The sequence below is a fragment of the Apteryx rowi genome, unplaced genomic scaffold, assembly GCF_003343035.1.
Source record: "Apteryx rowi isolate R43461 unplaced genomic scaffold, aptRow1 scaffold_311, whole genome shotgun sequence".
Lineage (NCBI taxonomy): Eukaryota > Metazoa > Chordata > Aves > Apterygiformes > Apterygidae > Apteryx > Apteryx rowi.
Window position 1 is genome coordinate 401,695 of NW_020449542.1, and position 26,620 is coordinate 428,314.

At 36.0% G+C, this 26,620-nt stretch overlaps 1 protein-coding gene across 10 annotated transcripts in view; it reads left to right on the plus strand.

The window, feature by feature from the left end:
• The window catches only part of PSPC1 (paraspeckle component 1), a 592,911-nt gene that overhangs the window by 38,713 nt on the left and 527,578 nt on the right, over positions 1–26,620 (plus strand). For 4 of the 10 annotated variants that reach the window (XM_026070532.1, XM_026070533.1, XM_026070521.1 and 1 more), the window contains 3 exons: positions 20,292–20,398; positions 23,072–23,189; positions 23,488–24,327. The exons of 2 other annotated variants lie outside the window; for them this stretch is intronic. Coding sequence is in view for 5 of the 8 variants with exons in the window: in XM_026070521.1 (XP_025926306.1) it covers positions 20,292–20,321 (30 nt within the window). In the remaining 3 variants the exon portion in view is untranslated. Of the gene's footprint in view, positions 1–711; positions 17,033–20,291; positions 20,399–23,071; positions 23,190–23,487; positions 24,328–26,620 lie in introns of those variants that run through there. 4 more of the 10 variants (XM_026070519.1, XM_026070526.1, XM_026070520.1 and 1 more) reach the window with 3 other exon arrangements.

The following is a 26,620-nucleotide window of genomic DNA, read 5'->3' on the forward strand; positions in this document are numbered from 1 at the left end:
AAGGAAAACCAAAAATGTGGAACATTAACCGGATTTTTCTTTTTATATATTTCAGGTTAAGCTTTAGGTATTTATCAAGGTATTTTTTTAAACTAAGCATAGTCCAGTTATTGATCTTATCACTGGTTATATTCATTTGAACTGGATTTTAAAAGTCTAGTTAAATATTTCTAAAATGCTGTATGAAAGGCTGACTACAGATAATATGGACTGAAATGCTTTATCTGCAGAACTTGGGTATTTAAGTTTTCAGGTTGTATTGCTATTAAATAAACCTGCAGTCTCTAGAAATACAAAAGCTACAGATTAATTTTTTCCTAACTTGACAATGTTTCTGTGTCTAATTCAGTAAATGGAGAAACATTGTAGTAGGTATGTAAGGCAGAAGAGGACTCGAGTATAAAGTTGTTCACTGTCTCTTGTTACATGCAGAATAAATATTGCTTTGTGTTCAGATATGCTTGAAGGGATGAAGTTACATTCAACATCAGAGTTGGTCTTAAGTTTTTAATTTGTTTTACAAAGTTGGAGCATAACATTAGCAATCTTTAATTTTCAGCTCCTTTTTAATAATAACTAATTGAATTGCTCCTTTCTTCCCTTTATGTGTGATCCTGATTCTGCTGGACTATCTGCTGACCTTCATGACAACATCACTTGTGGTTTTTGTTGTAACTTACATTTGGCATGTTCCAAATGGACTTATATTAGCATAATGAGAGATTCCCTCAAGGAGGTCCATCACAGATGGGTTCACCTCTGGTTAGTAGAACGGGCTCTGAAACTCCTCAGCCGCCAATGAGTGGTGTAGGTGCCGTGAGTGGTGGACCTGGTGGCTTTGGTAGAGGAAACCCAGGGGGCAACTTTGAAGGACCTAACAAGCGTCGCAGATATTAAAACTTATTTCATTCCTTACTGTTTAGAAATTCCAGTAAAAATATACGGTGGTATGCCTTTATAATTTTAGCTGTTATCTGGAAACGGTTTTATTGTTATTGTAGTCTTTAAAACAGTTTCTTTTGTAAAACCTTTTTGTATTCAGTCATAGGCTTTGTAGCATAGAGCAGAAATGATGCAGATCATTATGTAAGGCAATGTGTTTGTGACTCTAGCAAAATACAATGTGTGACTATGCTGTAAAACATGCAGTTATCTGATTACAATAAAATATAAAAATCACTTGAAAGGATTTTGGAAATGTTATTACTAATACTGGGCTTAGAATAATTTTATGCAGAATTGTAAATGGTGTCATTTTCATTCTTAGTACTTAGTTTCTACTATGTGTCAAGAAAATTCCGTTCTTAACAGTGAATCTGTTCAGCTAGACCTGCATGTTGCAGTACATATTATGAACGGTTTACATTGCAGCTTCTTACATTTGCTTTGACTTTTGAAGAGCATCAGATTTCATACAAAGCGCTCTCTTAAGGGTACTGTGTCCCTGTATCTCAATCTCCCTTTGCAAACTTAGTCACAAGAGGCTTATAAGCAGAGTACATCCAGTATTCAAATTATTTGAAATTTAACTTTGAAAAAAACTTTGGAAGAGGAATCTGTATGTATGTTTTATTTATAACTGAATGGATTTAAGTAAACTGTATACAATATACTTCTACAGAAGAAAAATCTGTTGTGACGTCAGTGTGTTCTGCTGATCGTTAAGGTATCCTGCCATCGCAAGGGAGGAAATACTTATGCTAGCTGGTTTTAAAGCCTTCCACTGCTTAATGCATTATCATAAGTCTATGTTTTCCCCATGCCTGGCTTGAATAGAAACAAGTCTGTTATCAGTGGTTAACCGTTCAGTTCAAAGGCAAATGTGTGTTTTCTGGTTAAAATAATTGTTCGCTTCTAATAGAGTATTAACATGCATTTAGAAGGAAATGAGCATAAGTATTCTTGATAAATGGTTTGTAGAATGATAAATTTGAAAAACACTCATTTCTAGCACAGTAGCTCAGGCTAGATTTGCTGATAGTGATGTGATAAAACTAATCATAAAGCTATTAGGAAGCTGCTTATGATTCACATTTTGTCAATAATGGAAGATGATGGAAAAGGCCTATTAGTTCTAATCCTCTAATGGTAAGAAAGTAAGCAAAGTAAAATAAATTGGTTACTATTGCTTTTTTTCCTGCACAAAATAGTTTCAAAATATTAGTGTTTTGTTCTTGTCAGTTCACTCACATTTTCACAAACAAATTATTAAAATTTGTCAGTATGAGTTGTGATACTAAACCCATTCAAAACTGATTTGATACAACAATGTACCCTAATTATTTCAGAACAGTATGTATATAGTTTAAAGCATGGGATGCAAACTGCAGAGAGTGTACGTGTTAGTTTTTAATATGCATCTGTGGTGGTCTTGTTGAATTTAATTGTGAATAATTGGTAACAGGAAAAATGGAAGCATTGCTGGCATTTTGGAAGTACAATATTTGATGTGTCAGTGTTGTATGACTTAAGATAGTGACAGATTATTTTGATAGAATTAGTTACTACATGTATAGGTCCTCACCTGTCTTTTCCTAGACTCTTAACTTTTAATGCTCCTGGTTTTTTTGCTCAATGATTTGAGATAGATGTCGCATTTTATAGTTTGTAATGCAATAGTGAGTTAGATTTAAAGTCTGAAGTACTGGTTGCCCTACCTGATATTTGTGACATATTACAATATTCTTCCAAGAAAGCTACAACTGGTTTTACTGAGCATGCTATCCCTAAAACTTAAAATAGCTACTTTTTCATTAAGAGCAAAGGTTTGCACATGGCTACTACTTAAGCTTTCTGATTTGGTGTTATGCACTCATTTGAAGAATACAATTTACATCAGTGTGAGTTAGTGTCTAAATATAAGGGKTTTTTTTTGTGTGTCATCTTTTCAGGCCTTGTTTTGTTCATGGCATTTTCATTGGGATTGAGAAAGATAGAACTGTTTGATTTATAAGGGGAACTTTTTTTTTCCCCTCCAAAGGAGAAAACGACTCATTCAGGCCTTTTAGGTAACTCCTTTGTATTTGTTCTAGGTATACACCTGATTCTTGTCTCTATAGTATCTGAATGTTTCAGAAATTCCTTAAAAATACCATATCTGTGAAAAATGGTTCATTCTTTGCTTGCCAGCCTCATGGTATTTTAAGTGCATGTTTTTGTACTGCATTTTTTCTAGCAAGTAGAGGTTTTTATTTTTTTGAAGGTTATTGTAGAGTTTAATGTTACAGTGATTTTCATTCCACAGTCTCTTTAAAACTCCCCAACTTGGATAGTTCTGCTGATGCTAGCAGTGGATTTGTCTTCTGTCCTTATTACAGAACATTTTCTAATCTCTTTTAAATATCTATGAACAAAGTCATTAAGTCCTTTTAAAAAAAAAAAAAAAAAAAAAAAGCCAAGTACTGAAATGTTGAATTTGGACACACTTTAAAGCTCTCATAAAGAATTCTTTTTGTTGCTGATGACAGGCTGCCAAATTCTGGTCATAATACAAGTTTTCTTAGGGCTGCCTGGTGGTGTTTATATTTGTATATAGCTCAGTAGTAAGGCAGAGCTATGTTTTCCTGTTTGTGGGGTAACTGTCGCTAGGTGTATAGTGAATGTATAATATTGTTAAGAAAGGAATGGTCCGAATTTATTTCTTAAAAACAGTAGGTAAATGTGGCCAAACAACTTTTTTTGCTTGAAGATACTGCTCACGTGCTGGTAATGATTTACCTTTCTCATTCCTCACCTGGCTTACTGTCCCTTCATCATTTTTCTTCTGTGTGCATGCGTACTCAAGTTGTACACTTTTCCCGTTCTGGCTGGCTAGGAAGCACAGTGAGGTCCTGACTAATTTTCCTGCAGGCTGTTGTAATACAAATAGTAGTAAACGATATGAAATTGGTACCTATCGTGGTATTACTTTTTGGTTGTACTTATTGAGATTTTAGGGTATTCCTGAAATTTCTGAGCAGAATGCTTGATTTTCATGTGAGACACACTGTCTTAGTACTTCCAGATTGTAAAGTTTTAATGTTTCACTAAAAAAAAAAAAAGTAGAATGTGTCTATAGCTTATATTTTTATAGAAACAAAATAGATTACTTCATTCTGGAGTCATGAAAATCAATCTCTGCACTAGCTTATCAGCCTGTGGTCCATGAGCTCTTCGTGGTCACTATGACAGCAGAAGGTAGCTGCCAAAATATAAAATAAAAAAATGCATCTCTTCATGTTTAAGTAAATGGTGGGAAATAAATGTTCAGAGTGGTCTCTATATGGTAAGGTAAAGGACAAGACTATGCAAATGGTTTTATGGATTTTTCTTCCCTAAATGTTCTGTGGACCATCAATTTAAAATCTTTGAGAAACTGTTTTATAATACTGTTTAGAAAAGTTATTAGGTCTAGGCTTTTTTTAATATAAAAGCCGTTTATTGTTGAGACAGAAGGGAAGTGTTGGGAGCACTTGAAATAATGTAAACATTGTTAGGGCAGTTCAGTGATGTTTTCCAAATGGTCCGAGGTTCAGCGTGCATAACTGCATTTACATTTATCATGTCAGTTATTTAAAGGGGAGCTATCTGGTACTTAAACAAAAAACATCTTGGTTATGAGTTCATGTCTGTGTAGTTTCTTCTGTCCAGTGTCTTAATCAGAGAAAGAACATTGATAACTTGCTGGTGATCCAGGCACACTAAGCTGTATTCATTTTCTAAGAATACTTAAAAGATATTATGGATTTTCTAAAAAGAAAATTCCTGATCTTAAGATGTTTTATTGTCCATATTTCTGTTTTAGACTGAAATCCAGTTGGACCTAAAGATACTATAAATTGGAGACCAAATGTTTGAACCTCCTTTTATTAGAACAAAACGAAACAGAAAATAGAAAAAAACACAGTATGAACTAAATGAGTTTAATTTTAATCATAATGCAATAGGATTTCATAATATGCATTCTTTGAGTAGAATTCTGGTCTAAATTATATTGTAATATTTTAAAAAAACTATACCAAACTTTTTTGTATTTTACACTTCCAATCCTAGATTTTTTGGCAGTTAAAAATAATCATTTGCAATTACAGATTCTTTTAATAAATTTATTACAAGAATGCATCAACTTTTATGAAGTACTGCTTGTTAAACAGTTACATATTGCCTGGAGATAACTCTGCTGAAATAACTAATCTAAATGAAGTTTCTCAGGTAAAAAAACCCAAACAAAAACAAAACGCTTACGCTTCTCAAAGGCAGAACATGCTTTGAGGTTGGAGGATCAGCAAATGAGTTTTGTGCTCTGATGGCACAAGGCTCATTTTACTTGAGCATATTGTAGAAAGCAGTTTTTTGTCATGCGTCTTAATTCAGTGCATCTTTTTTTTGTGTAACAAAGTAGATGAAAATTCTTCCCTTCTCAGTTAAGTTGAAATAAAATGTAAACTGGTGAAATAAAATTTTGAACTATTTTAAAGCAGGGGAGGCCAGATGATGGCTGATGGGGTCAGTTTAGGTTGGACCACAAATCTGGAGTGATTCTCAGTCCCATTCCAGAAATTTGGAATGGTGCCTATATCCATAGGTAGTTGTCTGCATCCAGCATGCCTAGTTAGCCTGTGCTTGGGCCAGCACTGTGGGACTTGAGATATGTAGCAGACTTTTCAGATGCTATTTAATTGTGTTCTCAAGTGCCCTGAATTTATTAATTTGGGCACTGTGCTGTGCAAACATGTAGCGGCATCTTGGAATTGGGTGCATTGCTTGGGCTCTTAGCTCGTTCGAGGTTAATATTCCCTCTTGTTAAAACTTCCTGATCTGTGAACGTACTAATTGATGCAGAGACAGTGGCCTGTGGAAAATAGAGGGGTTGGACATTACTCTTTCAGATTATTGGCTATTCCATAGGATCTTAGTGGCAACTTGGGACTTCATTCTAAAAGCATTTGTTTTCACTGAAATCCATTTGATGAAATATGAGGACTTAATAAACAATAAAAGGATTGGGTAAAAGAACCTGCAGTACTTTGCAGGTACTTTTTTTTTCTTTGTGTAAAACGTATGTTTTAGTGGAGGTGAAATAAATTGGATATTGAATTTTCTCAAAAACAGTACTTCTGAAACAAGCCCTTATGTGTTCATTTTCAGTGGGATAGATCTAATAGGTCTTTTCCATCTTAAACTTCCTTAACCTACAATGAAAATTAATATAATTGAAATTTGGAGATATTCACATTACATAACTTCAGCCTGACTTCCAAAGTCTGGCAGATGAGGTAGATGTCCATTTTAGTAAACAGGAAGGAGGCAGGTTTCTTCAGAAAAGCAGTGTAGATCAGATACTGTTTTTTCTAATTGAATGAACTGTTTGGATTTTAAGTTGAGATAAGTACAGTCTCCTTGCAGGTAAAAATAGCTTTAAAACTGCTTTCACAGAATGATTCTATTTTTACATCCAGTCATATTAAAAGAAAAAAATACTTATAGATGTGGATAAACTTGCTGATTTTGTGTAGTTCCTCAAACTGGGAACAAAATGCTTTTCATAGGAGGTATGAAATTCAAAAGGAGCTTAATTGTGTTACTGCATACACATGTGTTGATGTGTTTTTTTAACTTTGTTTTGGTACATGGCTTGTCTAGAGCTTCTGTTGTTCCTAGTTTTATTAGTGCTTTTATATCTATTTTTTGTAGAGCAACATACAGCTGTATAAGTTGTTTGAATTTACATGCTTGCTTATTGTATTTGGAACATCAGTGCTTGACTTAAAAGAAGTGCAGTGAGAATAAAAATACTGTTCTTGTCTTTAATTCCTAAGTAAAAAAGATTGCACAGAACCTTGAACCCAGGAATAAGCGTCCTGTGTATAAACTGAAAAAAGTGGGAGGAAAAAAATAAAGTAACATAATAAAAATGGGAGGATTGTGGTTTAATTTTATATCTACATCAAATGTACAAAAGTAACTTGAAAGGTTGTCATTATGAAACCCCCTGAAACAACTAATTTTAATGGAAAATATAGAAATACCAGTTACATTAATGTCTTGAATTTTTATAAACTTCAGGTTTAGTATTGTGCAGATTATCAAAGAATATCAAAATAACCAACTGAATAACTGAAGTGTGTAAATTGTCTGAGGGTGGGGGGAGATTGGATAATTTTCTTCTATGTTGTTCTTAAATTGTTATGTAGGACTTAATTTTTGTGGCTGAATACAGCAGTTGTATACAGTGTGCACATCATGTTTTTGTAAGTACGAAATACCTGATTTTAAGGTTGTTTGCTTCTTGTCTAACCTTCATAGACTTAAAAGCTTACTTACAAAATTATACCTATGTATTGCAGCCAAAGAAGCGGCAAACAGAAGATTGCAAGAATAAATATAACAGTGAGAAGTTTTTTTTTTCCTTCTCCCGCTGGACAGGGTTAGGGTATTTTCATGAACCTGTTCTTGTCTTAATTTCACTGTAATCAGCTTTTTATTTTTAATTATGTGATAGGGAAAGTGGTTTTATTCTCTGGAAATATTTCAGAGAACTAAAGAAAATTTTTTTTTCCATTCTAAATAATCATATATACTTAACCTAGGTGGAAGAGAAAGTGTAATAAAACTCTAAAAACATGTAAAAACAGCCAGGAATATCAGTGTTAAATCTTTCTATAGGTGACTGCTATTGCTGTTTTGGGCATTTTAATGTGCTTCCTTGATTTTTAGTTGCCTAATGGTTACCATAGTTATTTGAGTAGGTAAATTCAACATTTAATTAAAAAAAAAAAACTTCTCTGTGGCTGAAATAACCCATTTACAATTATTAAATGTTGGCTATTAAACAAGGTTATTGCTGGTGATGTGATTATAGACACCTGATAGTTGAAACTAACCTTCTGAATATTTTTGTCAAGTATCATTCACATTGGTACTATCTTTTTTTGATTATTTGCTATAAAAGAATTTATTCTGCAGTACTGTTGCTAAGCTTTAAATATTTTTATCTAGTATAAATTTGAGGAAAAATAAAAGAAAAAACTGTAAACCAGCTACTGCAGTACTGTAGAATGCAGTCTTAGTGAAGTGCAAGCTGAAAGTTGTTTATAAATGTTTTAAATATTTGTATGCTCATGGGAAATCCTGAACAAATTTGAAATCTGAAAATCTAAATCTTGTTTAGATAAGTCTTAGCTTGATCTGTGTGTGTGTATATTAAAAATAATAATTCAGTACATACATTGCTGCAGATGGGGGTGATCCTTCCTCTTGCCTCCTTGCTGCTGTTCCTGCCGCCCGCCTGCTCTGTGCGGGCTTGCATCTCTGTGCCCCTGCGAGGAGCAGGGTCAGAAACCTGCTGAGTGACATGTCCTGTTCGTGGCGGTGTGGCGGGAATGAACAGCAAGGGGGGGGCAGCAGAGCGAGGCTCTCAGTAACTGTGCGGGTAGAGGCCAATTTGTGCTGTATCTACATACTGTGAAGAGAACGTAATCTTAGGTGTGTTCTCAGTAAGTGAGCTTAAATGCCTTTTCAGTCTGAATAGCACAGTTATAGTTTACATTTAGTGATACTTGGCCAAGAGAGCAAGAATTTGAAGTAACAAAGAATTAACCTACTGCTAAAATGTTTTACCATATTGTATGTGAACTTGATCCATCTCTTCACTTTCTGCAGTTTTTAGAAGGTGCTTTGTAAGCCAGTAATATGTGGAAAATAGTGTTCTTCACAACTTCTCCAGGAGAGATGATAATGCACAGTTGCTTTAGAGAAGCAAGTCTATTCACTTTGTATTTTTTCTTTGAAGAAAATACATAAACTGCAGTTACAAAGATGGGAAATAGTCCAAAGATGGGAGTAGCATCTTTAAAAATGCTAACGTTCTTCACTGATACAGTAGCTCTGCGTTGTTCCTTATATTACTGTAAGCACTTAAGGGACGGAGCATGTGAAAGGTAAGCTGCAGCTCCAGTTTTAAAAAACTTTGGATCAAAAGCCTTTTCCAGAAGGCACAGAAAGAAAACAGTGTAATAACAAAACAATAGTTTATTTTCTGTTTTGTTGCATTGTGGGACGTCAGGCTTCTACAACTTCTGTCATTGTGTGAGTAGCTGTTCCACATCGGAAACTTTCAGAACCAGAGCTGTGCCAAATAATGCAAATTAAGTTTCTGACTAAATGTGTGGAGAATGTGATTATCACATTTCAGAAACTGAACTTTCAGAATTTTGAAATTACAAAACAGTTGTGATATTTTGAATTACTGGTTTGTAAGTGAAAATTATGTCAACTTGCTTGGCATTAAGGATTGGCTGTGCTTTTCAAGGTATCGTGGTATATTTGTCAGTTGATTGTTGCCATGTTATCCTTTGTGTAGCTTTTGTAATGTCACTCAAGTTAATGCATGTTTTGCCTCATTAATTCTTGAATCACAGTTGTGTGTGTCTCATGGTTTATTCACCCTCACTTTTGAGTGCAAATGTGTGTCTAGAAGGGAGATACTAGAACATTTATATCTATTACGTAACTATCAAATTTAGTCTCTTTATAGCTAAGCTTGTTCTGTTTCGTGTTCACTATGCATGTTCTGTGTAAAAGGTGCTTTTCCTACCACTTACAGGCAGAAAGTGTATCAAGTCATTAAAATGGTTTTATTAGGAAAGTAAACTGAGGTCCTGAAGACACCTTATACTGTTTCTAAAGTGACCGTGGCTCAGTAGAATGAAATCACTCGATACATCTTTCTGCATGATTACATCTAGATTTTATTCCCCTTATGCACCATTTCAGTATTAACGTTAATACTTTTTCTCAATTAAATCTTGATAATGTTCTGTTTTTAATACTTACAGACGCAAGCATCACAAACACATGTAAGACAGTAAATTAATAAAAATCATTTGAAGATATTTGCTCTGAATGATAATAAGTTTCCAAATTGTATTAAATGTAACTTCATCATTTTTAAAGTGAAAGTTAAAAATTTTATTGAGTGGGAGTAAGACAATCCACTGTTTAAAAAAAAAAAGTTTCTGTGCAGAATTTGTGGAGGAATGTTGCTCTTGTTTGAGTTGCATTGTGTTAATGGGCTTGTAGTTGTTTACTCTTTAAATTGGGAAAATTGTTCATTCTGAACACTTAAATACCATTTGTCTTAATTTTACCCAGCTATTAGACCTAATTCATTATGTCAATGTCTTAACGGTAGGATTGGTTAGATTAGGCATATGTACTTTATTGTGGATAATGCTGTGCAGTAAGAATATATGAAATGGGACAACTCAAGTGATGGCAGTTACTGAAGACTGATACTATGTTTTGTTTTTAAGCCCAGTTGGATAAAAGCTGATCTTAGTTTAGCATTATTCTTATTACCTTTGAACTGAACTCTTTCCTTTGTCTGTCTTCTTCCATTTATCCATAAGCCTGAATTTCCTAGGTGTCTGATACTTTGGGGGAAATAAACACTAATTTTAAATCTCTGCCCACAACCCTGATACTRTATTTGCACTTGTACTTTATTGCTGTAATAGTTGCAGAAGTATTCACAAGCTTGAGAGTCTTTTATTTTTAGATTTTGGGGGGAGGGAAGGGATTATTTTTGTGTTTTGCTTAGTACTTGAGGCCTCAGATGGGAAAAACTGGTGTTTCAGAAACTTAATATTGTTGTAAAAAACTTTCATAATTGTTTAAAAATCAAGTATCTTCAAAACTGCCCAGTGTCAAGGAAGCTGAATGGTGTATCTTTCAAGAAAGTGGGAAGACTTTTTTTAAAGCAGAGATTTTAAATATTTGTGAAGTATTAGAGCTCTAAATACTTCACTGGACTGCCATGGAGTATGTGGAATCCTAACCTTCAGTTAGTATTATGGTTAAAATTCATCATTTTCTCCCTTTCCCCAAAACTTTAGAAGAAGCAGTATGAGGAAATAATGTGATACACTGACTAAAGTGTTGGGCTGAATCTTGCATCTTTGAAGACTGTCTCTGACCTGCTGTGGTATCCTGATCCATTCCCTTTAGAATTTCATTTCCTATTCTGTATTCAGGGATTTCTCTTTATTGTAAACGGCTTTAATGTTTCCTGATGATACGAGTTGTGTAAAACTTCATTCAGGGGTTGTAATACTAAACTTGACAGAAATAGATTAGAGGAAAGAGATGATGTCAGATGTACAGTAAAAATGGTTCTTCATCTGATTCTGCAAGTCATCACATCTCCCCATGTGTGTTTTGTTAGTATATGAATGTTGTGTATGTTTTCATGTGTTGTGAAGTTAAAAAGAGGATTTTCAGCACTTTGTGCTGAGAAAAAGTCTTATATCAGTTCTGGTTTAATTTCATTTTAAAGTTTCTCAGTAGTGCAAATAAATACACAAGAATGAAGTGACTGAATACAATAGAATTTAGATAAGTGCCCTTCCTTGACTCATAGGCATGTGGAGAAACTAATATGGAACAATAAAAGTAAAGGTGCCCTTCCAGGATTTACAGATGAAAAAGCATGAAGGTTTGACCTCATTTTTCAGTTTCTCTGACTCCTTTTCGCCTAAAACTGTGGAAGTTACCGTTAGAACTAAAACCCCTGAATATGACTCTTGATAAAGTTTATCTAAAATTCTTGACTGTTGTTTCAGATTTTGCTAAAAATGAAACTAATTTAATGTAAATGTGTCAATAAAATACATGCTTTAATGGACAAAAATAAGTCTGAAAGCCTATGTTTCATTAAGGTATGGAGAACAAGAATAGTGACAAAGTGGAGTTGGCTAGATTTCTCATTTTTAAACTTTTGTCTACATAAGCTAAACAGAACAGAGATGGAAATCTATGGATGACATGCAAGCAAATGCTGAAAATACTGCTCTAAGGGGAAAAAAAAAGTTCAAATATGTATAATTCAATTTGATTCATTTACTTCTTCCAGTAGAGAGTGTATGTTCAGTCACGAGTTCAGAGAGCTCCTGTTCAAAAACAAATGCTGTGCAACCCTGGTCTTGCTCTAATTGCAGGAATATTTTGTCTTTGCAACTGTAGCCCTGACAGTGACAAACAACAAGAACCAGAACTATCAGGATTTACATTTATGAAGAACATTATTCTCTTGCCAGAGTGATAAATCTAAGTAATGAATAGTTCAGCAGTCAGCACCTGAGGTAGCTTGTCTGTTGATTGGATATGTATACAGCTATAATTTTTACAGTTCCCTGAATCAGGTAATGCCCTTGATTGTTTCAGGAGTTGCTTTTCCAGCCTCAGTTGCGATGTTCATTTTTCAAGGGCACTTCTTAGTTTTTCTTATCTCCTCCTCTGCTTAGTGAATTTTAGTCACACAGTGGCAGCTACTGTAATTTGTGGGGTGGGGGTGACATAGGTATGGAGTACTTAAATTGCCTCCTGCTCATGTCAGCTGCAGGCTACTTGGCTTACTCTTCCTCGTTCAATCGTTGCATTGCACTTCCAAATGTTACCTTTCATGAATTATAAATACGGTACTCTCAAGGTGCTGATGTGAGCAAGCTTGAATAGGAACTTAGGAGTATTATATCCAAACTTTGAAAAAATATAAAGCCATTACACTTTTACTATCAACAACACAAATTCCTTTGAAATATCAAAGTGGTGTACTGCAGGAAATGAGTATGTTGGAAGGCTGTTTGGGTCTCTGAGTCACTAATTTTCTAATGAAGCAGCTGTCCCAGTTCTACCTTTGCCTCCAGGTGCTCAGTTTGAGCTTTAAACTATTTGGCTATTTGCATTTGTTTTAGTTTACACAGTGTGGTGTGAACTAGAATCACTCAAGCTTATGGATAAATATGCTCTGTGAGAGCACACTTTGCAGTCAGATGCTGACCAGAAGCAATATTTTGTAGAGTTCAGAATCAAGAGAAATTGGCCAAAATAGGTTTTAAATACCACCAAAGTACAATTAAGAGGAAGCAGGAACAAGGTTGAGGAGAGCTAACTGTAATGCTCTTTAATGCTGTTCCATTAAAAATAGTGGAAGAATCTGGTAACAGGTAAATATTCTTTCTGCCTTTCAAAGAAATTGATTTATCAGACAGTACACAGAACTTTGGATTTGAAATGTGGACTTCATATGAGAAACATGGAGCTTCTTTTCAAGACATAGTAAAGGATGTTTGTCTGTAGCATGTTAGAATGGATGTTTTTTTCCTCTTGTACATCAGAAGTTACGAACAGGTAACTATGAAGCACCAGCTTTTGTGTGTTAGTCTGTTCATAAGCATTTTCTCATTAATGTGTTGTTTACAAATTTGTCACTCAGCACATGCCTTTAACTTATTTATAYGTGTACATTTTTAATATGTGAGCATTTTAGTATGGGTTTGCATCTTGAAATCTGAATGAATCCCATGTATGATTAAAAATAATGCTAACAGTCAATCTGTCTGATTCAGAATAGCTTAGTCTTGAAGATGATGCCAGCTGATCCGACTTAGATATCTTCCATATGTAAGATGTGACAAAAGGAATTTCCCTATTTCTTACCACGTGTTCTTAATCTAGTCCTGTGCAAAAGTGGTTTCATTATTGAAAGCCTTTGTAGTTTGCTTTTAAATGAAGGAAGTTTCAGCTGACTAGAGTGTCTTTAAAGAAATAAAAAAGTTTAATTTTAATAGTAGTCCAAAAACACACTGACATACCTAGCAGTTCGATCTGTTATCCGAACTTGAAAATACTGATAGTATCTTGCTTTTCTTTAGTCCTCTTTATTACACACTAGCAGGTACTTCCCTAGTTCTAGTTATATGAGAGCTCAGGCTTTTTTTATTTGATATTCTATTGATATTTTATTTGTTTGATATTTAGAACTATTTCACATTGGGTAGGAACAATGACTTTTTATCCTGTAAGAAGTTGTCCCTTCCTATTAAAATGAGAAAAGTAAGATGGTAACTAGGAAGTTGAGATAAATCTTAGTGGAGTGTCAGTAATATGTTCAGTTGTACAAGGACACAGACACGTCTGAGTCCCAGCTTACCAGATGGTAAACCTTGCATGATAATAGGAAGTTGAGAATCTCTGCTCTAGTGTTAGACAGTCAATTCACAGAATATTCTGCCTTAAAAATGTATCACAGGTTCCTTGGTGTTACTATGCACCACTTTAGCCCAGGTCTGAATAGCAATCTGCTTAGACTAGGCAAGTGCAGRCTTTGTTTACTGTGAAGACTAGATATGTCATATTAAAACACATAGGTAAATTACCTCATGTCTACAAAATAAAAGTTTTCATGAGAAATGTTACCTTTATTCAACATTGTCTTGTGTTTTTTTTGTAAACAGGTCTTATTTCAATGGACCAATACAGGATAGAGCATTTGCAGGATACACTGCAAATTATTAATGCTGTGTTTTCATCTTTATTGTGAAATACAGATTCCATTTCCTGTCTCTTTCCAATCCAAGATCCTGTTTCTTCTACCAAATATGATTTTATTACAGTAGATGCTATTTATTACAATGCAAGTAGCTGTTTTGTTTGTCATGGTGAAGCAATCAGAGAAATAAAAAGTCAGTATTCCCCCAGTAGAATTGAGCATAGGAAAGAATTTATTTAATTGTAAAGAAGTAATTATCAAATCTAAATAAAACTTTAACTTTCTTGATCTGTATGAATTAACATAACAAGCTATTACGTGCTTAGCTACTGAATGCTTCCTTACCAAGAAAGTTGCATATATTGTTCAGTATTGCTATATGTTACGTTTTCAAATGAAGCACTTCAAAGATGAAAGTTCTTTGAGTGAAACTTGAGTTGTTGATCTTTACATAGACCGCAGACTGCCCTTCCCTTTCCCCCAGCACAATCATATGGCTTAAGAAGTTTTAGCCCCACAAAGATTTTTCAATTCAGCTGTCATTATTTTGGAAGAGGAAGTTAGGACACTGGCCTTACTTGGCACCTGCTTCAAAAATGACAGGTAAGGAATCTTACAGGAGGGAGTGGGGAGCATTGCATAAAGTTGTATAAAGCAGCATTGCTAATGCTTATTTCAGAAGTAAATGCTCTGTACATCAGTTAGTTTTGCAATTCCTTAGTAATACAGCTTTTATGAATTAAAGAAAAAGTTGAGTTATGCACGATCCCGGAAGTTTCCCTTGAAACTAGAATGTCTTTTTCCCATTTTTTGGAAGCTCAAAATATCCTCAAACTACTGAGGTAATCACATCTTAACTATATACAAGTATTCTTCTATATTACAAAGCCTGTGGTGATTTTCAGTGGTGTTACAAAATGTAAAATCTGTGAAAACCATCTCTTGGGCTTTGCCTATGTTCGTCTTTGGGGGTTTTCCCTTGCTCCTTCAGCAATTTTTACTTCATAGCTGTTCATGATAAGGTAAAATACCATAAAATGCTCATGAACTTAGCAACTGTGTAAAATGGTATGCGACTTCTGAATGGAGAAAACTGTACTATTACTTTACTCTCAGCATGAACATAGTCATTGAAAGTAGAAATCTGGACATCAGAAGGAACCCTCTGCTGTTTTAATGCCAACAGATATAGAATGTATAATTATGAAAATCACTTGCTTATTAGCCAGCTATTCTGACTCTGATTCCTCCACTTGATGCAGGGGTGTTAGTGAATATAGAGAATGGACCAGTAATCCAAAATGTGTGATTGCATTCTGTTTCATGCAGGAGTATTTTAATGAATATTTATGGCTACAATCTCATAATTGACAAAATTTCATAAAAATATAATACTGTATAATGTAATACACAATTTCATTCTATCGTGGAATAGAAATCTGGGTGATAATTAAGAACTTAGTTCCCCTTTTGCTGATCAAATCCAAAGCTCTTTGAAATCATAGGGAGTCTTTAATTTCTGCTAAAAAATTGAGCTTCCTTTCCTATTAAATGTATGGAATTATATCTAACAAAGTAGTGACCCCCCCCCAAGTCTACTTCCATGAAATTTATAATTTACTTAGAAATTTCAGTGTCTTCAAATTTGTGCCTTAAGCTGCATACATAGGTGAAATCTCTGCAGTTTCTGTTTAAAGTTTAAATATTTTCAAACATATGCATCATCCCCCGAATACTTAAGAAATAATTCAACTTCTGTATGAGTGAAGTCTTGTATTACAGGCAAAATAGAAGAAATGTGTCCCTTGAACATAATATTGTCACTGGTACTAGTTTATTGTCTAGTCGATACTAACTGCCCCTATTTCTTATTTTTGGAAATCTGATTCCAGAAGAGGAATATTAGGATGTTCACATTCCTCATTCTGTTCAAGGTACTAACTTCAGATATGTTACAGCTTGTAAATTGAAAAATCATGCAATAGATTTAGAAAGTTTTTAGTCATCTCCTAGATGAAGGAAAATGAAAGCCTTGTTGGCTCAGTTCAAGTAGCATTTGTCCTTTGTTTCTAGGAACTTAATTTGGCTTTGTGAGCCTAATTTTGATAGTGTTTATTTTTTCCTCAAATGTTTGCAAGTACATGTCCTAAAGGAAAATTTTGTGAACATAAGATTGGAAAAGAGAATGTTGGAGTTAGTCTCCTGTAATCACTGGCAGCCATGCAATGATGTCCAGTTGATACTTGATCTTTTGATCTCTGATGGTTTTATTGTTGCTAATGTACACTTTTGGCTTCAGCAGGGTCTACTTGTGATTAAGGTGAGCAAGGTTCAACCAACTTGAGTAAAAACTAAGAGGAAAAATGAAGAGGAGAAGATTGTTTGACCGTTAAAAATGTTTAGCACTGTATCTTCTGTTAGTACTTTGGCAGCCAACATTGTTATCTGTTACCTTTTGATAGGAGGTCGTGAACAAATGCAATAGGAACACAGCTCTGCAGATCATCTGTCTCGGGGGTTCCCTTTGCTAACCCCTGCTAAATGACCACAAGGGATTGTGTGTTATCCTGAGAGCAACTTGGAACTGGATTTCGTCCTTTCTGTGTGATGGATAGTGGGCATGCTACTCACACAAATGATACATATTCCTGCTGACGCAAAATGTCATATGGTCTACTTCAGTGGAAGTCAAAATTTACCTATGCTGCTGTTCTGTGTCACTAGGTAATTTTTTAAGTAGACATAAAAGGGAAAATGAGGGTATTATAAGGGGAAAACTCTTTATTACAATAGCCACCAGAGTAAATCCTGTTAATTTAAAAAAAAGGGGGGAATGGGGAGGCTACCTGTTCTGTCAGTCAAGCTAGTGAAGCTGCCTAGCTGTGTATGCTTTGAGAAGGAAACAGTACAGTGTATGAAAGTACGCAAGATAAGTGTAAAAGGTGCTTCAGTGTCATAGATGGTCATGGCTTTCTGTTTCTGCTTGGTATGTTGCTGTGGCAGTCTGGAGCTTGTCTCGCATACCGATTTTGTATTGGAAAGATGGGGAATACTGTGTTAAGCTGAATGTGTATAACTTGTGAGTTATAGCTTGTACTGAAGAGCTGGTTTTCCTTTTTCCTTGATAATGGCACAGTATATGTACAGTATTGTATTGCTTCATCTTATGTACTTGCAAAGCAGTGCATCTGTTCTCCCAAATGTGTGTTTATCATGCTGTCAGCCATTTAGAATATTTCAGATTCATTTTACTGAGCACCTAATCTACTTACTGAGCTTTAATTATTTTTTAGAATAATTAATTTTTATCATGAATGAAGAAGATTCCGTGTCTGTTACTTTGAAAATAACTGTTTGGCTGTGTTCCTGCTCACTCACAATTCCCTTTTTCAGCATTAGCTGCTAGGTTATGTTCAGGTTTAAGAGTAATTACTGTTAAAGTGTCTCGTGATTGGGAGTAGAGATATTGGAATGATCTTTCGCTTCTAGTGGGGATCGAATTCTGAAGAAACAGCGTAGCGGTGGATACATATTCTTAAAAATCATTCTATAATTGTTTTGTTCATATTGAATTATGGCAAATGGAATAATCAGTAACACTACCGTATGGTCTTGCTGGCTGGTTATAGGGGTCATTTTCAAAAACAGCAAGAGGATTTATTTGAGAGTTTAGCTACAACTTTGTCACTTGTATTTTCATTTTAGTTGCTAAGAATCTGGCTCACTGCATTCCCTTCAGTAAGTCTGAGTGGCCAAGAAAGAGAAAACAGTATGTACTGGCTGTAATGAAAGCTGGAGGGACTGTGGGTTAGGTATTTGGGGTTTTAGCCTTGCTGATTGTGGATTGGGGAGTGGGGGGAGCCTAATACTAGATTTTTGCATAATATTGAAATACAGACTGAACATTTGGCAGTTTGTCATTGTGGTTTCCTTTTAAGAAAACATACATTTAATTTTCAATCATTGAAGTGATTTCTCCACATGGAAATGTCTCTGGACGCTATATCTGCATTGTAACTAATGTTTGTCCAGACAACAATTCTAGCCTGGTCCCTGAGTTTGGCAGTCATAGCTATGGTGATTTTGTACCTGACTTATTAACTGATTTTAATAGTAGGGCTTGCAGAGTTATAGCTCTAGTTATAAAGGTTTAGAAGGCCGTGGTCTGTAATATCTGTTTTTAATAAGAAGGTACTCATCCAGCTGAAATCCTATGCTATGGACTAGATGATAGAATTTCTGAAGTTGGATACTTCCAACTTTGGAAAGGTCAGTAGTTGGTGAAGCAAGTTACTCCATCCAAAAACAAAAGGATGGAGGGGAAGCAAGTGGGAAAATAGATGAAGTTACCACAACTTCTAATAGGACTCCGTTATTAAACTGAATTGAGCCAACTTTGAAATCATATTTAATCTGAGCTACTAGCTTCAGCCATTTTTCAGTGGTATCTAATCAGGTGAATGTTGCCCTTTGCTGTAAGTGTTCTGTGTTTGTGTACTGCAATTTGCACATGTCACTCAAGTTGCTTTTTGAGGCTGTTCGTTAAGTGAAGCTAGTCTAATAGGCACAGCTGGTGTATGGCTTTCCAAAGTAAGTCTTTCTTTAACAGATACTTTGCAAGATGTGCTAGTAGTTTCTGAACTGGAGCTGGACCTCAGGATGTTGGTTAAATTGTTTTAAGAAGTTTTATCAGCGTATAGAGCTGTTCTCGTGCTGCTGTTGTGAGCAGAGGCTCTCCAGTCAGTCTTCCACTGTATGGAGGTTTCTTTAGGGTTCCTTAGCTCTGCAGCATGTTTCTGTTTCCCCGACCTGAGTAATGGGTTGGGTTAAACCTATCAAATGTTGCAGTACTTACTTCAAATTTAAAATAATATGTATTTGTGGAGAAGACACAATTTTTAATTAAGACGGGAGGGAGGGAATGTGTGTGTTTAAGTGAAAGTTATTTTGAAGCCTGAATGACTGGGAGAGGGAGTTACTGAGGTTTAAACACTTTGAATTACTATTTTGTGTGTAGAATCTGGAAGAAGACACCCAGAGTTCAGGATGGATATTCTTATTAACTCCTTTAATAATTATGCAGAGCTCTATTTGAATATATTTACAATAGCTTTAATATATGTATTAATAAAAGTAGTAGGAATAAAATTATACTCTGACTTGTTCAAAGTTGTAACTGGATTTACTGTGAATGCAAGGAAATTATTACAAAAGATTTGAAATGGCAAATGTCTTAACTTTTACGTCTAACATTTTTTAGCTTTTAGTATTGAAATACATTTTAGTGAGACATGCATGCAATTCTGCTCTGAGATGTTATTATAAAGTAGGACATTTTACTCAATTTATATCTCATATGTAATTCAGTTGTATTTCTTTCATAGATAGTTTACCTATTTTAAGTATTTATTAACAGTATGTACCCCAGCAGGCTGAGTATATTTCTGCTTTCATACCTTCAGGACAACTATAGTGAGAGTGTTTATCTCACATTTTGTTAATAACTATTATGTGCAGGGATCCTAATTATTTCGGTAGCAGAACATGAGAGGGGCACATTTGGTTTGTGCATTGGCAGACCTAGCAGAAAACAATTTTGTTTGAGTGTATGTTTTAAAAACCCTCCAAAGAGAAGATGGAACTTAGGCCAAGTGTCAGGAGGGGATTTTTTTCAGAACAGAAACTGTACTGACTGCAGTTCAAGCTGAAGTATGAAAATGTAGGAACTTGTTATGGTTCTTGAACCAGCTAGTTGTTAAATATTGGGGAGTGAGATTTAATTTAAAATCTTAAGAGTAGAGAAATCTATGTACATACAACTACATGGTAAGAATGGCTAGAGAAGAAATGGATTTGTCTGATGCTGTGAAGATTCATTAAGACTTATTTCCCTGTTAAAAAGTGGGTATTTGAGAAAATAAGCTATAGTATTTTCTAGTTTGTTTAAAATGTTCTGGTTATTTACTGTCTCTTTATTTTTTAGGTTACTATTACAATATTAAAATGCAGATGAAGACGGTCTTGTGCAGAATCCTTCTGCTGCCTTATGAATACATAAGGGCAAGATCCTAAACCAAGTTTTAGTATAAGGTATGTATTACCATATTTAGCTTTTTTTCAGCAATTACTGAAATTAGGAGTCTGCTTTTTATTCACATTTGCCATTTGATGTAGAATAATTCTGCTTATATACTTCAGCTGATACTTGCTTTCAGATAATATGTCTGTTCTTTGCATAATTCCTGTCAGTTGTTAATGTGTTTTTAAAGTACTTGAAGTATGTATACGCAGCCTTTTGCAGACAGCTCAAAATCTGGCTAGCCCTAATGCATCTGATATCCCCAAACCATATGCTACACTAATGTAGCTGTGTCCAAGCTAATGGATTTTGTTTGATGCCTTGTGCTCAGAATCCAGTTGGTATGAACAACATTGTAGTTTCCAGATCTGAACCATTTTTGGGATTAGCAAGGAGGCACTGTGGGAAGAGTCTGACTCCTGGTCTGAAAAGCTGTTTACCCTGTAAAACCTGGGGTGGAATTCAGTTGCCTTGCATGCAGGGATTTAGTATAATCTACCCTAGGTGTTGGCAGCATCTATGTGGGACTGACAGATACATGTTTTAATGGGAGATATATACAGTTTGGTTCAGTAGTTCTAAGTTTCCAAAAYGTCAGTTTGCTTTCATAAAGTACAAACCATTTTAAATACTGATGGGATTTGAGATTTGCAAGTTGTACTGATAAAATGAGGAATTTGGGCAAGTTCTTTTGTGTTCATGTTTGGCCTAGTGATGTTATGGGAGCTGTCTCTATTTCTCTATTTACTGTTAACACATCTATAATCAAGGTACAGTGTGTAATACTCAATATATCTTTCTTGCTATCAGAGGGGTTCTTTTACTGATCTTTACTGATTTCCAAGTCAGCTGGCAAATTAAGTGTGGGAAGCAGTAAAACCTGTGAGATTTGCATAGGAAGTATAAACATGACAGGGTCCTTTGTTGTTCTGTAAAAAAGCATGGGAAGAAAAGGGCAAAATGAGAAAAATTCTTCGTGCAGTATCTCAAACTGTACTGTGAATTATAACTAATACTGCGAAATTTTGTATGTGGTCTTTGATTCTCAAGACTAAACAATTCAAAATTACTACTTGAGACAGGTAGAATTTAGATAATTATGCTCTCCACAGAAGCTCTGTCTCCTTTTTGTACCTCTTGCTACCTGCAATGTCTTGTTATATTTTTCACTTAGGTAGCACTACTTTGTAAATAATTTTTCCAAAGACAGTTTCTTCTGTGTGGGCCTCAGAGTTGGAGCTCTGCTCTCTAGTGTTCAGGTGCACCCTAGTAACTTGCTGTGTGCCAGAGAGCCTGCTGCTGGCTACTGGAAGTCACTTTTTCTCTCCTGAGCTCTGTAGTGCTAACTCCCATCTCACCTCTGCAGCTGAAATTGGGGACATGCACTTCTTACCTATTAGATATCTAAGATGGTGGCGCTGAGGAGCCAGGATAACAGATACGTGCTGTGGGTTTGCCTTGCTCATTGCTAAGGGGTTCCTTGTTACCTTCTAGTCGCTGTAAAATCATAATATAACATAAGCCAAGCTAAGGACAGAACAAAACTAAAAGCATTGATTCACAAGATCTAAAACGGACAATACAGCTAAAACTTTATCCACCCCCCTCCCCTCGAGAACAATGAAGTGGTAGCAGGAAAAGCACTTGATGTATGTGTATGCTAAGTTTAAATCATAAGAGGTCTTTCTRTCCAGCTGACCATTTGTCTTGACCAAGTAGCTGTTAGGAATTCAGTGTTTTTGCTTATCCTTACATATCAGACTGCAGCCATGCAAAAGAGCTATTTGAGAGCCTCCACAGAGGAGGTTAACTTAGTCACTGTTTGGCGAATTTCCCAGGAGTTACAGAATTTTTCTCCTTTTGACTTACTCTGTTCCCTTCCTGTGAAGGGAAGAGAGGATGGCCAGAGTTCCTTGCAGATGCAAGTGTTTCTTTGACTAGCTAAATAATGACTCTTTGTCTCAGTGGAGTGATAAAATCCTTTCCTCCTTTCTCCCACTGTTCATTTGCATGTGCACACTTCAGGTTGCAGTTCCAGACTGTAGTGTGAACCTGCCTACCAAACCCTAACACCCTACTTAAGTTGCAATAAAAGTTGAGAAAAGATGGGATTAAAATATGAGTGGCTTGGATTGTATCTGGGACATACTGTGCAAATGCAAACTGCAAAAAGTTGCAAAAGATTGTGGGAGAGTGAGTTAAATCAGTCAAAATTACACCTGCTCAGTTTGCTCTTTCTCAACCTTTTGATGAGCAATATTTTGAAGAGATGAATGCTGGCTTCAGTATGGGTGTCATTACTTTCCCTTCTTCAACTTTGGGAATAAATTTGCATACAGTTTTGTTATACCAGAACGTGTACTGGGCTCTGATTTAATTTTTAGTGAAGCTAAAATGTTCTGTCAGTCTTTTTGCTGCTGAAATACCTAAAATGTAGTAGAGAATTCTAGATAACTGCTTGATGCTGCTGTTTAGAAAAGTATAAGCATTTCCCAGCTTTTGATCTATCCAACTGTAATTGCTAATATTTACAAGTTTCTCTGTAGTTTGCTATTTGAATCTTGCTATTTGCTGCAGTTCAGTTACAGAAATGCTTTCTCAGGCAGTTTATCATCACTGAGAATATCTTGTAACGCTTCAGCCTGAATCTTATTTCCTGAAAATGTTGTTCTACATTGCATTAGGTTTTAATGACAGTTACTCCTGGCTATACCGCCTTGAAAATGAAAGATAACTTTCTGCTATACCATGATTGTGTGCAAAATTCTGCTCTTCAAGTCAGCATTAAAAGGATCATCCGTGGTGAGAATACAATAATGTTTTTAGTCATTAGAACATTTACAGTGGCTGAGATTTTTGTGATGAAATCTGTGTCCTGGGTACTAGATTAGCAATCCATTTGAGTTTGCTTGCATTATTTGTGTGTGCAACATCTGTGTTCTTTTTTCTTCATTGTTCTCTATGCCCTTGGATGCTCAAGTAATCCTGTTATCCAATAAAATTGTAATTAAATCTGTGGCACCAGGTTGCGTAGCGGAGAGGGATGAATTGATAACTCTCACTTAAGCTGTATTCTGTTTTGTGTTCTGTTTTTTGACAGTTTCAGTAGTCCTGCAGACCTGAGCAAATAGGGCCAGTGATTTGTTTTTGTAAAATGATGAGAGAATAATCATCAGCATGGAGACTTATCAGTACCGATCTGTTTACCTGATTTTCTCCCCCCACCAACCACCTCAGATTGGAAAAGCAGCACTGGAAAAATCTGATGACATTCAAGATACCTTTTCCTCTCTGAGGAGGAGACAAGTTACATCTTCTCCAGCAAAAAAGGTGATATCCAGTGTTCAGCAAAATCAAGCATTTTATAATAAACCTGATGTGAGACAACTTTGATGCATAACTTAGCTTTTGACTCCTACTACAGTCTAGACTGAACTAGAAGGTAGATTTAGTTTTCAGGTCTCCAGTACTGGTTTTGGGAAATGGCATTGATAAAAGGATTTAAATTTGCAGATATTACAATTGAAGTCAAGGTAAATGATGCATTAAAATACTGTTTCTAGGTTAAATGATTGTTTTTGGATTAATAAACACTATTGGAGGTAAATGAGTAAGAAAATATTTTAAAGCACTAATATATAACAAAATAAGGGAAAATACAGTACTACTTATATTTAAAGAAGAAAACAATAGTCTGGATTTTAATCTACAGTATCAAGTTTAAAATAGAACAGTAATAGTAGTTACCTAGTAAAAACTCTGTGAGCCAGCAACAGTTTAAAAGAACTGAGAAAATGTTAACCAACTGGGAGATTAAAGCTGCAGTGTGATTTCATGATTGATGCAATTAAGTTTCATACTTGCAAGTTATGATAAAAATGATACTTGCTGTCTTAATGTGGCCTAAGAAAAGATGAACAATAAAAAACAATGAAATGAACAATGAAAAATGAAAATTAATTTTGATGCATTAGATTTTAACATTGCACTGTAACATATCACCAGTGTAACTGTATTTTTCAGGTTTTCTAATAAAACTATTTCAAATTAATCTATGAATAACAGGATGTTTGTTTTGCTTTTCCCGAAATCAGAAAGGGCAGTTGACATGAACAGAGGGGCTGTCAGCAACGTCATGTAGTTCAGCAAAGGGAAATGTAAAGCCCTACACTGGGGACTCTGTAACTTTGTGCAGTAGTGTAGCCTGGGCCCAGATGGGCTAGGAAGCAGCTMTGCAGAAAAGGATCTGGGTGTCCTGATGGACAGGAAGTTGAACATGAAGAAGGTGGCCACATTGTGGGCTGTATTAGCAAGAGTGTAGCCAAGCAGGTTCAGGGGAAGTGAACCTTCTCTGTTCAGCACTTCTGAGACTGCAGCTGGAGCACTGTGTCCAGTTTGGGGCTTTTCAGGACAAGGGTGTATGGGAGTGAGTCCAGTGAAGACCACCAAGATGGTGGGGGGCTTGAGCACATCACCTAAGTGGGGAGAGAGAGAGTCTGTTCAGTTTGGAAAATAGGAAGGTGGGCATGGGTGGGAAATCTTACTGCTGTCTTCACCTACCTAATGGGAGGATGTAGAGAAGAGGGAGCCAGGCTCATCTCAGAGGTGCTTGGACAGGGCAGGGTGCAACAGGGAAATTCTGCTCCTAGGAGTGGGGCTTTTTTTTCCCTCCAAAATGAGGATTGTCACCTACTGCAACAAGCTGCCTGGAGAGCTTGTGGCACTTCCACTGAAAGCTCAACAAGCCCCCGCATAACCTGAAGTTAGCACTGTTTTGGTGCACTTGCAGAGGTTTGAACATGATATCCTTCAGGAGGTTCTCTCCAAACTATTCTTTTATGAATATGCACCTTGGAAATGAGGAAGTCTTCTACAATTTTCAGTGTATTTAAATGTTGCATCATACTACTAATAAAAATAGTGCAAGTCAGTACTGGCTTGATCTACTTGAATTGGTTTGCCTGATACTGCAAATACTGAGAGTTCTTGATAATCTCTTTGGGTCTCCTGCATTCACTCTTCCCAGAACAATCTATCAGGACTCCCATTCTTGACTTCAAAACTGTCCTACTGTTCTGTCTGGTGGTTTGTGTGTGGGGATGCTCACCTCTGCTCTTGTGTGAACAACCGCTTGTGCTGCCTGTTCATGTTTGTTTCACAGAAAGAGGAAGCACTCCAGTATTGACACAGTAGGGCAGACAGATCCATGAAAGCAAGGGAAACCTCAGATGCTTTCACATCTCCCATGCAAACTTTTCCACACAGGATGTCACTACAGGAATGTACACAAAGCTTGGTAAAGCTTCCCCCCCCCCCTTTTTTGGGGGGATAAATCTGCACGTAAATAAATTCTTTGAAACTAGGGATTTGAAAGCTTAGTGTTTAGGGCAGGGATAGCAGCTTTTTGTCCCTGTAAGCAATAGCGATGATTGTGTTCAGTGCAAAAAGTGTCACTGCTGTAACAGGTTTAACCGGAATTTTCCTACCCAAATTTATATCCCCTCTACTTGACTACAGAAATGTTGGACAAGTAACATCTCAGAAGAACAAGACTGCTTGTGAAAAAGCTAGGTTTTGTGATTCACAGTCAAGAGATCACCATATGGGTAGTAGTGTCCTTGAACACTTGGTGGGTAACACTTGTCCTGCCGAAACATGCCCTAATAGTTAAGTATGTATCATGTCTTAAAGCAGACAGCTGTCTGCAAGTGCATAGTCACAATTTCTTCAGTTTCCTTATATGCATTTTTTGTGGTCTTAAAATGATGGATGTGCAATTCCACTTTTAACAATCACATGCAATGGAGAAGAGCTAGATAATATTAAGGTCTGAACCATCTACTATAAATGAGTATCAGTGCTAGCCAACAGCGACTGAGGCACAAGATCTTCTTAAGACTCAAGTCGTGTAGTAAAGTATTAAGTCTGTCTCAAAAGCTTCCTCTAAATACAGTGGTAACAAAAGGAAGACTAGAGAAAATGTGGACCTGCTGCTGAATGAGGCAGGAGCCGTGGTCACAAAGGATACAGAAAAGGCAGAGACACTGAATGCTGCATTTGCTTCAGTCTTTACTGGTAAGACCAGCCCTGGAGGCAAGAGAGAAAGTCTGGAGAAAGGAAGACTTTCCCTTGGTCGAGGAGGATCGGGTTAGAGATCATTTAAGCAAACTTGGCACCCACAAATCCATGGGCCCTGATGGGATGCACCCACGAGTGCTGAGGGAGCTGGCGGA